Source organism: Sinohyriopsis cumingii, unplaced genomic scaffold (genome assembly GCF_028554795.1).
Source record: "Sinohyriopsis cumingii isolate HCF-2022 unplaced genomic scaffold, ASM2855479v2 utg000972l, whole genome shotgun sequence".
NCBI classification, from domain to species: Eukaryota; Metazoa; Mollusca; class Bivalvia; order Unionida; family Unionidae; genus Sinohyriopsis; species Sinohyriopsis cumingii.
Window position 1 is genome coordinate 478296 of NW_028315949.1, and position 19502 is coordinate 497797.

A 19502-nucleotide genomic window follows, 5' to 3' on the forward strand; every position below is an offset into this window, starting at 1 on the left:
CTTTTCCGCTGCTTATCTTGTTTTATTTTAATTATAGTGTCTGCTGTCTTCCGCATATTTTACATTGGAATTTTTATACTGCATCAATATAAATCTGAATCCTAACAAAAAGTAATTGCAAGATGACAGGGTGGTAATTACTTGGGTTTAAAATAATAAAGAAATTTAAAAGACTATATTGAATAAGGGCCATTTTACCCCTCTCCAAATGTATGTATATGATGTATACTACATGTATGAGATGGGTAACATTTATTTCTGATATCGGTTTTTTGTTCAAGTGTCAGTTTTCATGGTTAAAGGGTGCCAAAACACTATGAAAAAAGGCATGAAAAGTAGTCATCCTTTCCATTTAGGACTCATAAATACTGCTTTACCATGAACTATATATGCCATCAATGACAAGGACTCCCTTGTTGTGACGAGGAATAAATATCTCCTTTGCAGTCTGATCGGTGTGCACTGATGAGAATAGATCATGTATGATGTATTGAAAACCCAGGTGCTGCCCAACAAAGTACACCATAAGGTTCTCTCACATTGTTTGAATTATGTGTTGCACTTGTGATGTTGTTAGAAGGAAAATTGTGGACGAAAGTGTGTTTAGATGTCCTAACCGAAGCGCTGTTAGAAAAACACCCAGGAATGTTAGTGGAGATCTACCAGATATATTCAGCAATGTATTCAAGAAATACGACATTTTCAGGAACTGAAGTCTTTTCAAGCCAGCAAAGTTTAAATATCAGATATCAGATAGGGAAGAAGGAACATCAAAGTTAAGATATGACTTTGATTTAATTAGCTGATGCACATTTTGTAAAAGTGAGGTAATATCTGCTCTTACAGAGTGTTAAAGCGATATTGTTTCATTAATAGATTGTAGGGATTCATTAATTGTCAGTATCGTTCCAAACAGTTATTTGTAACATCTGCTATGTGAGTTTAAAAAAATAACACACTCTACAAAATATTGGTTTATAACATGGATTGGGACATTAACAGAATGATTTCGATGCCCATGTGGTCACTTACATACAAAACAACGTCTATGAGATCTTGACGTCGATGGATTTTGAAGTTGAATTGATTGTGCCCTTTTTACAATAGCATTTGAAGTGTTTGGTAGCCGAAGATAGGGATCATGCTGGGAACAGAGTGAACTTGGGACTGATAGTGTTCTGTAATATTTACTAGGCAACTGGAGCAAACATCGTCGTTTTGTGTTATAGGCCTTTGCAATAATTCATACGATTGCTTTTCTAGTGCTCTGTAAGTATTGTTCTTCTAGCTTCTGATTGTGCCCTTCTGAAACACCAGAAACATTATTATGCTTTTGTTTTATATTATGCATTCTTTTTTATCCAATATGCCGTGTAACGGATGCTAACATTTTGTACTTCAGAATCAATTTGGCCTGAATATATATTTATGATTTATATGTTTTATTGTTAGTGATTTGTTTCCGCTAAGGAATAATATGTAGGTGGACTTTCTTTTATTATTATTAATATTGCTGTAATAATAATAATAATAATAATAATAATAATAATAATAATAATAATAATAATAATAATAATCGTAGTAGTAGTAGCATTCGTACTCAAACATAGTGTTCTTTGAATAAACGATTTTCAGCTATAATTGTTCTCTCATTACAATTCTGGTTTTGTCATATTGTACTTGATCAGCAAGTGTATTTAGTTATGAGGTAAATATCTTTGAATTAAAAATGTTAAGAAAAAACTGCCATTGCAATGCATATGGAGTATTTAGAGAAACAGATTGATTATTTTTTACTGGTTGTTGAGAGAAGAATAGTAAATAATATTTTCAATTAAAAAAGCATACATTAGTTCAGTTCCTACAGCTTGGAAACAAAGTTCTATTTTCATAAATGGCTAGAAAAACCATTGATTTAGTAAGATTATTAAAAAAGTACATATAGGTTCGAGACCGGTATTTCTTATTGTGGAGAGTGCACAGGGATATGAGATAAAAATTCAAGATTCCATATTCTCAACAAATTTAATATAAATATACATATTTGATCGCTTCATTATACTGCTTCCATTATCATCATTTTCTGATGCAAACATATTTCGCCAGCCACTTCTAGTTTCCTATAAGACGAATACTATACCAATACAAACTTTATTCCAGACGACATAAATACGAAACGATTTGCCAGTTGTTGACGCTCATAGGAATTTATACTGTACTTTGTTTGCAATCTTGTACATTATTTTCTGTGGGTTTTGAACGCTGAGCAGTTGATAAAACTTAATGTCAAACTTGTAAACGGAAAACTTATGATAGTAGGGATCTTATAGGAATATTTATTTCAGAAAGAAAATGTTCGTGGAAAATGAGGGAATTTGAACCTGGCGTGTCAATATGGCATATAAACGCTCTATTATTAGAGTTATGACAACCAACAATCAGCAAACTTTATATCATGCACATAGCACATTTCTTGTTAAGTATATTTTTACACTACAAACAATCCTTTGATGTTTGCTCAGTTCCTGCTCTAGTTTTAAAGAATTAATATTGTTACAATATGAAAAAAGGCAGAGCTAAAAGAACTTAACGAAATATTTGCGTGTTGTTACTGTTCTCTCCATCCGAAAATTGACAGCTAAATCTATAGATTATAGGCACAGAAATGCACTACAATAGCGAGTACAGTGTACGCATAGCAATTCAAACGCTGAACAATAATGATAGAAATGAACTCTCTCTGTATGTATATATATATATATATATATATATATATATATATATATATATATATACGTTGGTAATTATTTAATTTATAGCAAATTGGCAAGGTAAAAACACTATTCAAGGAAATGTGTACTACATTCAGTCTTTGTTTAATTTCGGTTCCAAACTGCCCCGTTTGCGTCTCTTCGAAAACTAGCGTTCCCAGGGCAATTTCTAAAGACTTAAGAAAGAAAGAAATGAATGAATAATATTGTTTCAAAAATACCTGAATGGTTTTTCTCCTGGAATATTTTAGTATATTAATGGAAGATATAATAGCGCAGTGCAGAAAATGCTTTTCTTTATATTCACTCTTAACGATATGTAATCAGCTACTACGCATCTAGGAAAAATACGACTACGCTACCCAGATAGAAATATTCAAGAATGTTTTAGGTTTTAATGACTAGCGTGACCGTACTCCCATAAGATGATATGAGAAAAGAAATTTTCAGAAGAAATGCGCAGTCAGTGGAAACCCTTCTTGGAGGAATCCTGCGTTGAGATCTTATTTCGATTTTCAAGTTGCCGAAATGGAGCATTTTGTTATCAATTTCCCATACCAGCCTATGTTGAAAGGACGAAATTTGATATGTAAAAGAAATTTATAAGTGCATTTAATGCAGAAGAGTGATTTGTTTATCGAATAATACAATGAGACAAATCGTAATGAAAATCACAAGTATTTTCCACCATAACAACAGTGTCAGGAAATGGTCTTCATTCAACATGGTCATTTGGAAAATTAAAAACAATGGATTCAAAGATTTGTCCTACTTGTGTAGAACATATATATATATATATATATATATATATATATATATATATATATATATATATATATATATATATATATATATAGCTGAGTTCAACAAAATGTTTCTGTACTGCAAAACCTTTTGAAAAGAATATCTTCAAGCTAGGAGACAAGAAAGCAAACGACGTCAACAAGAATACGTATAAAGATAAAATATTACAAAACATAAGAATAGTTCATGCCTTAGGAGAAGTTATTGAGATTCAATCGTTAAACTGTTAAGTTTAACTCGAGTGACTTGTACTAAAGGTGACTATATCTCGGTAAATGTGAACATTTCATTAAATGTTAGTCATTCAATGTATTTAATTCTGGAGAGTAAAAAAATGTTTTTCACTGGTTAAACTATGGTTATAAAGACGGCCGGAAAGCGAAAAAAAGTCAAGAGTCGTGAGAATGCATTGAAAAGGCTAATGAGTATTTGTAAACCGTCCAATTATTGACAGGTTTTACTTTATTTAATTTGATATAACCGATCACTGTTTGAACCTTTGGTAAATGTACAGTTCTGGTTTAATTGCATGCTTTTGATATTAAGAGCCTTGACAAAAGACAATGCTATTGGACAATGCTAATTTTATTGGATAGTAATATATCAATTATCCTTATTTTCAACCAAACGATACAATGCAAATTTAAATTGTATCAAAGGCAAATGAGACAAAGTTTGAATAAAATATATTATCATCAATTGAAATTCTATTTTATTCTAGCACCAGGACCAGTTGAATCTTTGGAACTGACACCAGAACATAATCCGAACAAATCTCGATCTATGCTCGTAAGATGGAAACCACCAAGACCAAGAGAACAAAATGGAGTGATACTTTTCTACAAAATAGCCTACTATTACAATTTATCAGCTGTGGTAATATATATATATATATATATATATATATATATATATATATATATATATATATATATATATATATATATATATATATAGAGAGAGAGAGAGAGAGAGAGAGAGAGAGAGAGAGAGAGAGAGAGAGAGAGTGAGAGATGAAGTAAAAACCAAGCCAAACGCCGATATATCCGAAATGCTATTTTGACGTTCCATGTTTTATTTCAGGCACAAAAGAGTATGAAAAAACGGATGACTTCAATACATTTATAATCAATTACGATATTGGCAAAGCAACAGAACTGGTGTGCATTATCATAACAAACTCATATATATAAAGGTGTCAGAAAGGTACACGTGTCTCTAATGAAAACGAATCAATTAAAACACAATGTAGAGGCAATTTTAAATAATGCCTTAGCATTACAGCCATTTGGGATATATATATATATATATATATATATATATATATATATATATATATATATATATATATATATATATATATATATATATATATATATATTACATTTCACACATATCAATGCATAAATCACATGTTTAAAATTGCAGTCCATGTGCTGTTTTGTACTGTTTAACTTTAAATAAATGATCATTTTCAAAAACGTTAAGGTTCTATACTGGGACATGATTTACTGCTTCTCGTACCACATTTGGTTAATCAGATATCTCTGTCAATGCAGATCAATTCAGACATGGCAAGAATGTGTTTACATTTCTGGTTAATCTTTTACTGTTAATAATTTTCATTCTTTCCTTAACATTTCTCATTTTATCGTGACCTTAAAAAATTGTTCACATGTCGGAATAGCATGGCATATGTTAGAGGTCCTTAGATTAAAAGTAGAGATTGTAACTAAAGGATGATGGGTTAATGCGTTCAGGTTATCTACGTTAATCAGCCTATTAGTTTTCGCTTTCAGGATTCCTTGATTGATAATTTCCACTTTGTAGTGTTGCCTGTTAAGAATTTGCAGTTCTCTTGAGAGTCTCTGTTCTGGGGTAGTAATTTGCATTAAAGCCAAATACTTTGCATTCAGGTACTAGCTCATGATCCTCGTTTATGTAATCATGATTTAATCGTGAATGTATGAATTCACTTTTCTTGCTTAGCCAAAGCTTCACTGCTTCTAGTCCAAGGTCATGCATAATCGTAGCTTTTACGGAAGTGTTCAGCTTTCGTTTATGATGTATAATAATTGGTTGAGAAACTCAGCGGCATCCTTATAAAATTAAAAACTTCCATGCAAGGTTGCTTTGATAAATAATGACGCAAAATGCCTAGTATTTCTGTGCGACTATTAGGCCCTCAAACAATAGGTCGAGCTTTAAATCTTCGGGCCCTTTTAATGATACAGGTTCCGAGTTTGCTTTTGATGGTTTTAATTTGTGGATTTGTTTGTAGGCCTTTAAAGTGACTTATAAAATGTTCCACATTTGTTAGATAATAAATCTCTTCTCTAATAGGGTCATTATTTAAGTTTTCAACGACGTGCCTATTAGTCTTTTAATCGTCAATGATTAGCATTTTGTAATGTAAATCTCACTATCCATTATTATAAAAGCATCTGGACAACGTCTTTCAAAATAATTGATTTGTCATTTAATAAAGATTTGAAGGCTAGTCTGTCATTTGTGTACGATGATCTTTATTTGTATTTACATTATGCTGAATATTCGTTTAAGGTTTGAGGCATCTTTCAAGACAGTACATTTCAATGGATCTCTTCCCGTTTACTTCTAAACCAGTTTTGTTTTTCTTTTCCTCTGTACCAACGCTTGCATAAAATCTGACACTTATTCTCAAATTATGATTATCTTTTTATGTTTGTTCGTCGTTCTGTTATATTTCGTTTAAGTGTAGATGGAAATGTAAGGCTGGTCTTCAGTAAACGTATCTCATTTGCAGAGATATATTTACTAGAAAGGCTTATTGCATTTTGATTCATTTCTCTTCCATTCTCTGTTATGCATTTTTAAAATGATTGATCGTCTTGTAGCTATTGCCATCTGACATCATTCCTCTATGTCCGTTAATGTTATAACTCTGCCACATGCATCTGACGTTGTTTAAAAATAGTGTCTTACATTCGTACGCATATAACATCCACATACATGTACGTGTACATGTATTAATGCACACATATGATCAGATGAAACCTGTATTGGATATTTTATTTAATATGGACAATATTATTCATTGTATCAATACATTGACGCATTTTCACCATACTGTACAGTACACCAGGAGAATACATAATAACCCTTTCAGTGTGCAGTTTTCTTTCCTATGGTCCAATAATGGTCCTACCATGAAATGACACCTGAAATTACGCTAATATATATATTAATATAATAACTACACTTTGACCATGTCAGTTGACCTCTAGTTGTTATTATCTATTACTATTGCTAGAATATTCAACTAAACAGCATGCTTCTGAAACGTAATTATTGAACATATTCGAAGCACTTGTAGTTTCTAAGGAAGTGCTTTTGAAAAGCAAACTTTCGAATATCTGTGCAGTCATTCTTTGGTAGCCACTACCTCAAAATTCATGCTATTTAGCAAAAGTGGATTAAATAATTTTATTTATTTGTGACAATGCTAAACGTCCAAACAAAACAAACAAAACATACAAAAACCAACACAAGGTGGAAAATGTATTGACTTCAAATGGGATGTAATCAGGTTTTAGCGTTTGCTAAAGACAATAGTTACCTTTAAATGCCGTCTCCAATGCTTTCACATCTATTTAGAAAAGAAAATCTTAGATAGGCTATTTATTATGTATCCAGCCTAGTTCTTCTGATTAATGCTCATTTATATTTATGCACATTTAGGTTGAAATTGCTCTTGCGTCAACTGAATCGCAGATACTTCTTAACACCCTAACTGCTGGAAAGATTTATTTTGTCAACGTAAGTATTATATCTAGTGAAAACGTGTTCAGCTTGAAGGTGTTAATCATTCTTAGCGGGAACAAATACAGCTGTTTTTTCAAAGTATTAAAACGTAAAGGTATCCTTTATATTTCTTACGATTTATATAAAAAAATACAAAATGCTAAATAATTCTGTGCAAACATCATCATAGAAGTAATAAAAGACATACTTGGAATAAAATGTTGTTGATTCTTAGATCACTGGTAATTAATCATAACACATTCATTAGCAAGAAAGGGGTATAAAGGTAAAGGATTTTGTTTACGAATCTTTCTAGATATTTTTATATATGGTGGTATTTCAGATATTATGTATGTACAACATACATTAGCATCTATCTTTCCTTTAATTTAGATATCAGCTAATACCAGCAAAGGATATGGTGAAATTGTGCAAAGAAACGCAACTATAAGAAGCGGCGGTTAGTGTCATTATTTCTCTACCATTGTTGCAAAAAATCTATAGGTAGTAGATTATGTCAAATTTGAAAGCATTTTTTTTTATCAACGTATCATTGGAGATTACACCGTTAAAGCAAAAAATCTAAAAATGTTAGCAACTAAGCCATTAGACCTACACTTATATAAAGTTTGTAAATTAACCACTTTCTTTTGTTATTTTAATTTTCGTATCTGTTTTTCTTGTGCAATGTCTATCGGTAAAGCCTCAGAGAGAGAGAGAGAGAGAGAGAGAGAGAGAGAGAGAGAGAGAGAGAGAGAGATAAGTTTAATTAAAACTAGTTTTGCATTGTGTTATATAGCATGCATACTACCGGTCACTCGAAGCATATCATAAACAACCTTCCACAAAACCTTTGCATTAGTATCAATCGCACCCGCTCAAAATTTATATATATATATATATATATATATATATATATATATATATATATATATATATATATATATATATATATATATATACCATAAACAATAAAAAAACTGTATTTGTGTATATATAAATTTGACTCTATGTTTAGCAATCAGCTTGACATCATAAGAAGTGTTCTGTTATGGTGAAAATTTCAGGATGAGAGGACCCTCTACTCAGGATCAGCAAAGTGAATAATTTTCAAAATCGGTGCCATGAATGTCAAATTTTCACCAATTTTAATTTCGGATAAGCTAGCTACATAAGACGTCTTTTTAGTACAAACTTCAAATCATATAAATATCCTCTCCAGACAAGTAGTGATAAGTACATTTTCAAGATTGTCACCTTGGCGGCCTTTTACGGTGTTTAAGGGGCACGTATATCATTTAGTTGCAAATATGCTTCAAGATAAATCTTTTAATGAAACTACCATATCAATGAGACAATCAGTTCTGGAGGAGTAGCGAAATCAAGTTTTCCAAAACGCATTTGCCCCCTTTATTTCAAAATTGTACTATATTTAGTCTGAACTAACTAGACTTCATATTAATCTTCTCTATAAAAATCATCAAGTTTTGATAGCACCATTCGTTCAATGACAATATGTTAAAACCGACCGCTGTCCCTTTAACGTATACAAGTTAACGTTTGCACACAGCACAAACTTGTATTATAGTTATGTTAAGATTACAATACAGGTTTTTCTGCCTGTTGTCTGAAGACGTTAAGGCGAATTTTCAAGAGAGCTTTCCGTCTAGACTTGAAGAACCTAACGTTTCGCCAGATCTACCTTCGGAAGAGACGTGGAATCATATCAAGGCTGCCATTTAGCAAACATCAGAAGAAATCCCAGGATTCACCACTAAGAAACCCAAAGACTGATTTCATAAAAACAACCAAGAAATCCAACAACTGCTTTCCAGAAAGAGAGCAGCGTACCGAACCCACCTAGCTCAACCATTCTGTACACATAAGAAAGTCGCCTTCCGCCTTATCTGCAGCTCACACCTGTGCAGTCTCCGAGACATACAAAATTAATCGTGGAAAAAGGTTCCAGAACGATCCCAGCTGTACGCTGACATTGTTGGCTACAAGTGTTTATATGAAGCGTCGAAAGCAGTGCATTGTCCTTCCTACCAAATACAGAGCCCCCTATGGAGTGCAGATGGCCAAGAGCTACTCACTGACAAAGAATCTATCCTGAAACGCTGGTCATAGTACTTGCAAACCCTCTTCATCACTAGCTGTACATTCCAGGAGGCAGCTACTGATGGTATCCGACAACAGCCTCCAAAGATGGAACTCGATGAAGCACCCACAAGAGACTGTAAATGAACAAAAACAGATGAACACACGAGCGGCTACACGAAACGATGGTACCTCTCCAGAGATATGAAAGAGAGGAGGCGCAGCATTGCACACCAAATTCTACGAGCTTCGTTTGCTGCTGGGAGCGAGGAAAACTTCCACAAGACTTCCGAGATGCAGTAATCATTACCTTATATAACATTAATAGGGACAAGTCTGACTGCTCAAACTACCGCGAGGTAAGTCCGCTCTCCATTGCAGGACAAATCCTTGATAGAGTGTTGCTGAACAGACTGATGCCCACCATTGCAGGAGAACATGCTCCAGAGAGTCAATGTGGCTTCCGACCCAATAGGGGCACAACTGACATAGTGTTCGTCCTGAAAAAGATCCAGGAGAAATGCCAAAAACAAAACAATGGACTGTACTTCACATTTGTGTAACTGATGAAGGCATTTGACACGGCGTGCAGAACTGGACTGTGGAAAACCCTTGAAAAGCTCGGATATCCACCAAAATTCATTAACATGGTCACCCAACTACATAAAGACCATTTTGGTCATATTGGCGTGAAACAGTGTTGCGTTGTAGCCCCCACACCATTCTCAATCTTCTTCAGGATGATGATCCTAAAGGCAACATAAAACCTTGATGTCGAAGATGGCATCTATACCCGATTTCGTACTGATGGCATCCTCTTCAACTTAAGTCGAATTCAGGCCCACACCAACACCTTGGAAAAACTGATTAGAGATATTCTCTTTGCAGACGATGCCGCCCTTGTTACCCGCACAGAAGCCGCCTTACAGTGCATAACATCCTGCTTTGCAGAATTTTTCAAAACTCATTGGTCTTGATGTCAGCCTAAAGAAAGCTTAGGTACTTTACCAGACTAATCATAAGGAAGAGTACCGGCCACTAGGCATCTTCATTGCCCAGACAGAGCTGAACTTAGTCCACCAGTTCACCTATCTGGGCTCTGTGGAATCCTCTGATGCCGAGCTCAACAAAGAAATAGACAACAGATGGCCAAGGCAAACAGCACCTTCGGCAGACTCTATAAACAAGTGTGGTACAATGCCATTCTCAAGAGAGATACAAAGATCAGCGTCTACAGAGCTGTCGTACTCACCACTGACTTATATGGCGCCGAATCCTGTTTCACCTACTGCCGCCACCTCCGCCTGCTTGAACGCTGCCATCCAATAGAGTGACTTCGTCACAAACACTGAAGTCCTCAAACAAGCAGGGATCACCAGCGTTGAGGCCACGCTTATGAAGTTACACCAACGATGGGCAGGGCACCTGTCCAGGATGGAGGATCACTGCCTGCCAAAGATCGCACTGTATGGTGAGCTGTCCATTGGTCACCGTGATAGAAGGGCACCTCGAAATAGATATAATGACTCTTTGAAAAAGGCTCTTACAACTGTGGCATTGATCACCGCCAATGGGCATCACACGCTGCTGACCGTGAAAGCTGGCAACATACAGTTTACCTAGCCATTGCCACCTCTGAACAAAACATACGGGTCATCTTGGAGGAAAAACAATCGAGAAGAAAAAACCGGGAACCATCGGCAGTACCTGTCACAACCAAGATGTTGCCCCCTGCATCCGCTGTGGAGGAACGTGCCTGTCACTTATTGGGCTCGTCAGCCACAAGTCCGCGTGCAATAGACATGGACATCTCCCTTCCTAAATCTTCACAAGCGAAGTCAAGCCAACAAAATTACAATAGAAATGAAAAACTCTTGTATGAAATTAACATATCATGCTCCAACTATTCTGATTTTAATTCTAGAAACGTAATATGAAACTGAAATTTTTTTCAGGATATTTCTGTCAAATTAAACAATTGTTAAAGACTTAGAACCATTTTGAAGCCTAAATTCAATGCGTGATTGTAAATGACACCAGTTTCGGTTGAGATAATTTGTTTGTTTGGAAAGCAATAGTTATAAAGACCATACATATCTGCCCAGGTAATTTGTTTTGGGTTCTTTTCATCGTTGATAGTCTGCTTGGAAACTGCAGTAATTTTACATCTCAGCATACAGCTTTGATTCACATTTAGAAAATCGATCACGAAATGCAGAAATTTGTGGGACAAGCACTTGGCTACTGTATGATTTAATTTGATCATTGTTCATTATTCGTGTATTTTCCATTTATGTCGAGTTTTATGAACATTGCGATACTCACAACCATACCTATCCAAGTGAAATTCCATATTGTGCTAATATTAATGTATTCCTTGTCACAATATTATATATATTATACACACATACAGAGACAGACAAACAAACAGACATACACACACACACACACACACACACATATATATATATATATATATATATATATATATATATATATATATATATATATATATATATATATATATATATATATGGTCTCTATTCAGTTATCCTTTTTAAGGTTGTAAATTGGAGTATGGACACTTTTCTTTTGTAGCACCAGACCCTTTCACAAAACCCCTGTTAAAATCTACAGCGCAAGTGCCTGATCCAAAACGACAAATTGCGGTTGATCTTCCAGTGTCTAGCTTCCTGTGTGACATAGAATATGGATTACCGGAACGTTGGGGTGTTGTCGTATCTCAATATTCTAAAGCTACAGGTTACAGTTACTTAAAAAATTAAATGTATATGATTTAATAATGCAGCATATGTTCGAATAATATAGGACCTACAAACCATAATTTCGGTGAGTAGTTAATCCATTGTGTGAAAATCTAAATTTAAGCTTAAATGAATGGAATCAATACATTCGAACAAAACATTGTATGTTTAACATTTTAATAACAGGAATATTTTCCACGGGCTTTCAAGCAGGGTTATTTCTTTGTGTGTGTGTGTGTGTGTGTGTGTGTTGGGGGGGGGGGAAAGAAATACGGAATTCAAGTATGAAAGCTACAAAAGTAACTTTCTATATACAACTGGTATTTGCCTCTCCTTTACTATGTGCAAATATACCGTTTCCATTTCATATTGCTGATTGAAAAATTCAAATCAACACATGCTTTTTTGTATTGCAATAGGTATTTTCCTTCTGCTGCTGTTACTTTATACTACAAAGAATAATCAATTTCGTCCTCTATTTTTTTAATATTCGTATAATAATAGGGCTCCCTATTTCGTTTCAAGGTCATTTACTTTGGAAAATTTCCAAAAGCTTTTTAACCATATGTGCTGTTTAATTCGACAATTATCAGACATTTCATCAAATTTAAATGAAAATGTTTATTATTTGATATGTGATGAAAGTGATAATAAAATTGATGCAAGAATTCCTACGTTTGTTTTTCCTAGATGATCCATTTAGAGGAAATGCATCAGATTTTCTTGCAAAACTTATGTCATACAGAAGTTGGAGAGAGATAAGAAATGAAGACAATTTTCCACCATATCGAGCAACCCATGATGAATGGAAACCAGTGGAGCCATGTGGTGCGTACTTTGATCCTAAACATTTGTTTCATGTGTTCAATATTACATTAGCATTTGCATCATTGAGTCCTCCTACATTCCAATAAATGTTTTTTATAACGGAAAATTCCAATAGTGGACAGATACTGTTGCTATCACGGCGGTGTGTGAAGGCGGTCGCGTGTGCCTGGAACTTCTTCAAACGCATTAAGATATATATATATATGGGCCCTGTCACATACAAGTTTGGACAGAAAAGCTGAGTGTAAGTTGTTTATTTCGCCATTACAATTACATAACAATTCAAAACTATATTAGCTGTGAAATGCTTTATGATGGGCATTGTGTCTACTTCAGCTAGTAGCACCATTCATATACGTCTGACGGTAAGCTTCACATTTTTTCACATGTCAATAAGTTTCCTCATATGACTTCAGCGAGTTTTCTATGTCAATGTCTACATCAAAAGAACGTTTTGTTTTCCCCAAATCACTTTATAGTAACCCTTGGTTGTTCTTTTCTTTAGTCTCTTGCTGGTACTTATTGCTTTAATAACAGTTGGATCTCACAGTCTGCCTGTCTGCACGTCCTCCATCTTGCTCTCTGTCCATGTCTCTCTGCATAAAATCGGCTTGGGTGATAGAGTAAAACGAAACCAGTTGCCATCTAATATTTCAGTATAGACAACTGCAAGGTTAAAACATACACGATAGCTGTACGCCTAGTTATCCTCGCACACGCTAAACTTAAGAGTATATTCAAGATCATTCAAAGCTTTGGTTCTTTCATTTATCTACGTTACAGTAACTCATAATCCTCATGTACCTATTATCATCTGTAGTTAAAGTTTGTAGATAACATGTACATCTGATAAGCAATGCAATATTCCGCTAAGTTATATGAAAATAAAGTGCATGTAATTCTGAGTAGTAAGCCATTTTGCAAGGTAATTATGGTTTTATTGGCCAGTAATTTAATTGACTAATTGTTTTATGCAGAATTTACGATGTCAAAATAACGGAAGAAATACATTATTTACCACACTGTAGATGTGAACAGAAACCAGTCACATAGAAAATCAAATAGATCAGTATATATTTTACTTTGCTAGATGTGATTCGTTTTGCAACATAACGAACATGGCCTAGGTGAGCGCGGATCTGACATTTAAAACAACAACAAAATGGGAAACTAAGCAATCCGATTTAGTGAATTTGTAAATTTATTTGGTAACCTGATGAGAAATATCCGATAAGATCACGAATACATGGTGAAAAGAATAAAACAGTGACAACTGCATTATGACATCCTCCACTTTGGCCAACATATTTTTAAAGCAAGTCATCAATACAAGTGGATACAACGTGCGTATTTCGAGAACAGTGACCTACACATTTACTTTTGTCTTTCGCTTTGAAAGCCATTATCATCCGAAATCTATTTGCGAAATACTTCAGATAAATATCAAATTTAAGAAAATAATAAATTATTATACCTTTTAGAAAAACGCATGGCGCAGGCAACAGTACATCTCGACTCTTATTTAAACTCCAGTTAAGATTGGCGAATTGCGATGACGCGCATAGTGAGAAAACTAGTCATGGGATCCCCAAACTCTTTCTTTTCCTTTGCAGTACTTCCTACAGTCCAGTATTCAGCATATTCATCAGTGAATAATTTATTTAGATAGGAAAACTGAGCTAGTTTTTTCTTTAAATGTGAGTTCCCATCCTAATAAATAAGACATCTATCAGATCATCACCAACAGAAATGCCAGGTACTTAAGGCGCATCTACATGAGCTAATACAAACGCGCACACTATTAACAATATAGGAAGAAAATAATCTTGTCATTGTAATATGGTTTAAACCAAAAGCAATGACAGATATGAAAACAATTGCCATTTCACACCTGACCATGATATCTATTATATGCTCATTTTTCCCTGTTAACTTTACATTGTCAGAATCGTGCAGTATTACCCGATACTGAACCCGCACGCCAACACACATATAGCATTTACGTGCATAAAGGAACTACTTTCTATTGTAAACAAAAAATGGACACAGACGTCAGCACTTTTGATCTGTAAATAAATCATGTACGCTCGCGTAATAGGTGCTTTACTTTGTGGCTGTTTAAATTTGTTTCAGAATGAACTCAAACATGTTTCGTGGACTGCCACATACCAGCTGATTTGGCACATTCCGCGTTGATACTATGTTTTGGATTAGCTACAGTATACAACAGACGCAAGACAAGGTCCTTACAAATAACATACAAGTGACACGCAAGACAAGGTCCTTACAAATAATATACAAGTGACAAGTCATACACTGTCTTCTTTAGCTGGTGATAAGAATGGCAAAAAATATACTTACAGTTTTACATCTTGAATTTCCTCAAAATGTACTTTCTTAGTTCTGCAAATCTGAATTACATGAGCCATGTCATCGGTTCTCATCCGTGATTACACATTTCTAAATTGTAGTGTAATTTCGATGATAAGTCCAATAACATTCTCCTTACTGCACTCAACATGAAATAAGCATTAAATTCCACAGTGTAGTTTTGACAATTGCAATTGAAAGACTTCATATTGTTCCACATTATGAATTCAAACAGTCAGTGACAGAAACAGAAACACATTTGCAGATCTCAACACGCTTCTCCGTAGCTTCTTCAATCCCATGTATTTCATGTGGAATTGTCACATATAAATCCAGTCCATAATCACGAAATTTCGTACAATCGAAAAGAAACTAAAATCTATTAATTCCAGATGAAATGGAAAAGTTGTTTCAGTGCACATTCATTCACAATATGACTCCAAATTCCAATTTTAACTAGACACGCCATTTTCTTTCGAAAGTTATGTCCAGCGTGCGACTAAGTTCAAATTTATCTGGGCGGAGTTATATGCGCAGCAATAATGCTGTTGGTGTGTAATGATGAATATGCGCTTGTGTATTTAGTTTGGAATACGGCATACATTCATTTAACTTGTTTCTTGTAGTGTGTTTTGTTTATATAATTAGGCCTAAGGTAGAATTTTAAAAAAATGAGCATATAATTAAACGATTACTGCATTTGTATGGGAAAATATTAACTCGTTTTTTCGGATGAATATATTACACTCCCTTGGTCGTGCAGTATTCCATCCAAAAAACTCTTTCATATTTTCGCATACAAATGCAGTAACCTATAACTATCTTAAAAGTTGAGAAACATTTTTGAACCAGAACAAGAAGAAAAGACAAATGTACAAAATTTTAAAAACGTTAGTGAGTTTAATAGCTGATTACGAAACAAAGAGAAAACAATCCTGAACAGCAGACAATGATATAATGTACCATATACTACATGGAAGAAAATGGAGATGTCAAAAATCTCAGCACTCTCTATATTTTTCAAAATCAAAAAGAGAATGGTGATATAACTTTTTGGGTCAGTACATACTTGTCAACAAGAAAAATAGATACAGCGTTACTACTCAAAAGAGACTTCCAGAATAATTGTTTCTCTCCACAAGTCTATTAATTCGGAATAATGTATACCCTGAGAGAGTGAATATCTAGGATATTGCATCTTTCAATGAATTCATTACTATAATAAAACGGGTAACTCATAACATACACCACTCATTCAATGAATCGCTTATAATGTATTCATTTATTCATTCTGTTGTACATTCGTAAATTTTTGTTTCATTTGCTTACTCCTTACATGGAAACCATCTTATGCTTCTGACTGTATATTGTTTCCAGCTAAACTTATTCCCGCCATTATTATTATTACCTCGTTGAATAACCGATTCTGTTTGCTAAAAATAAATAAAAAATTTGTAAATACCAGATACTTTTATTATGAACTCCACCCCATTCTCTAGGGCTAGAGGGCTTTTAGGAACAGGCAAATAGGGATATGGACACTGAGTATTACATGATTTTAGAATTGAAAAGATCGTACAATCTTAAAATGAGAATAGTCAATTTTTCTAGTGTTCATAATGATCACACCATTTTTCCTTGACAGGACTACAGGCAAGAAGGAAACGTTCAACCGAAACTGTAAATGGTCCTGATTTAGTGAGCTTTATAATAGGACAAGATGCAGATTGTGCAGGCACTGGTCAGCATTTTTGCAATGGGTACTTAAAACCCAGCACTGAATACAGGTAATCGTATTTTTCGTTCTCTCTCTCCCTCTTCTTCTTCTTTTATATATATATATATATATATATATATATATATATATATATATATGAGAGAGAGAGAGAGAGAGAGAGAGAGAGAGAGAGAGAGAGAGAGAGAGAGAGAGAGAGAGAAGAGAGATAGATAGATAGATAGATAGATAGATAGAAACAAGGTGTATTTTTCATATATGAATGTACTGTTTAATCAGTATATGATTTCATATTTACTGTCTGCACATAATATGTTTGGCAGTTTTAAAAAACTGTGCTATGCTATTCTGTTTAAATATATTCCCGTTCTTGTTGGATAATAAATTGATTTATTTCAAGTCTGTCATTCTACATGAGATAGCTTAATAAACAGCGTTATTCACTTGTGTGTGGTATTTCTATTGCTTAAATACCATAATTGAACGAGTGATGAATTTTAGTTTCTTGTGTATTTTATTTCAGTAGCATACTGTGTTCTCTCTGTACATATTGATATGAATTCATTTCGAGAAATGATTTTAAATCAGTAATATTGCCAGTTCCATTATACTTTGTTGAAATTAATTTACCGATACTTTTACACCAATTCGATTTGTTTCTTTTTACCCCATACATTTGTGTTGATTTATTTAATTAGGTTTTGTTTCAATAGTTTTAGGGTCTATGTTTGCACATCCGAAGGTTGTACGGAAAGTATGTGGTCCTCGCCCATTAAAACAGGTAACATCGTAACAAAGTATTTTGAAAAATATTTTATTGTCAATCTCACGTCATGATACATAGAAATGTCCATAACCTTAGTCAGAAGTTTTGTTAAACAGCATATTTGACTTTTTATGTTTCACGACATTTGAATACAACACGAGTATACAGTGAAGTTGTCAAGAATGTATACTATATTGTTACCTTTGTGTCAATAATGTACACGTTAAGCCAATAGTTATTGTGATGAAGAGCCTGATTATCTTGACCGTGTACGATCATTTCTCACTTACCTATTAAAGCCAGAATGATACATTTATAGCTCATCATAATTACATCTTTACAGTATCTGTTTCTATTCCAGATAACGATAATACAGCCATGATCATCGCATTATCTGTAGTTTTATCATTGCTATTCGTCTCAGGCATTGTGGTCATCATCGTACTCAGAACTAGGAGAATGATGTAAGTTTACAATAACACGGGTACATTAAATATTTCGTAATTCAACTATCACTATGTTTGCTCATCATCACTCACGTCTTTTACGTTTCAATATTTTGTATGTTTCAAAGGCCGTTGCTATGGTTTGTTGATTGTTACCGCCGCTAACGAAACCGCAGGCTTTCGAGAGAATAAGTGGGGTTGTCGTTATTTATGTGTTAACAATTTACTAAACACATTGAAAGGTTATGGCAGTCATGGTTGTCCCTGTCTTGAATCGTCATTTCTTGTAATCTTTATAAGACGTTTCACGATACTTAGATCATTGTGTATTTATTTATAATGAACATTACAAAACGAATTAATATTTAACAAGCTTCCATGTGTTTGAGTCAAAAAGAGTGTAATTTCTCAAATTCGTCTCATCAATTGCACTATAAAAACACAAATATACGTATTATTTTGTACCATGACATCTATTACTGATTTTGTTCAATACAAGCACAATAGAATATATGAAAATTGACTCGTATAGCTTGTCTTATGTAACGTCCCGAAGGCATTGAAGATATTATGAGGTGTAATCACTTGATAAAATTAAAAAATGGAATGAAATGGATCTAATATTCTTTATTATTCTAGAGTCCTTTTCATGAATGTATTTAAATAACTGTGTAGAATGCACACTAATATTATTTTTGCAGTTAAGTATTGTGGTATTGTTGAGATCGAAAGATTATGTTACCTAATCTTGCAACTTAGTATTTTGAGTTCACAAAATTAACAGTAACACAATGTTTGACAAATGTAAACTTCTTTCTTTCCTTGTCTCTGTCGAACAGGATGTTTTTTTCAGGAAAATAATAAATAAGTATTCCAAAGAAATCAGCGCAAACGTCACTTGTGTTTTTCTTGAGAGAAAAGAATCAGTCTTAATTTTTATATGTTGTGTTGCACGAGATGAGTCACAAAAAAATAGTCAGTGGTGGGGCAACTATACTGCCTAGTAATAATAATAATAATAATAATGGCATTACATTTTAGTAGTTTCAGAAGGATTAGGAGTATCAGTAATACATTTAATAATATTAGTAGGAAGCGGAGCGGAAATAATAGTACATATATAAGTGCCTGTAA

At 33.9% G+C, this 19502-nt stretch overlaps 1 protein-coding gene across 1 annotated transcript in view; it reads left to right on the forward strand.

Moving 5' to 3' along the window:
- The window catches only part of LOC149772925 (receptor-type tyrosine-protein phosphatase beta-like), a 129602-nt gene that overhangs the window by 86421 nt on the left and 23679 nt on the right, over window positions 1-19502 (forward strand). Inside the window, exons 31-38 of the mRNA XM_089947101.1 lie at window positions 4297-4451; window positions 7296-7373; window positions 7752-7818; window positions 12057-12221; window positions 12914-13051; window positions 17067-17208; window positions 17870-17937; window positions 18284-18386. Coding sequence (XP_089803227.1) covers window positions 4297-4451; window positions 7296-7373; window positions 7752-7818; window positions 12057-12221; window positions 12914-13051; window positions 17067-17208; window positions 17870-17937; window positions 18284-18386 — 916 coding nt within the window. The remainder of the gene's footprint in view (window positions 1-4296; window positions 4452-7295; window positions 7374-7751; window positions 7819-12056; window positions 12222-12913; window positions 13052-17066; window positions 17209-17869; window positions 17938-18283; window positions 18387-19502) is intronic.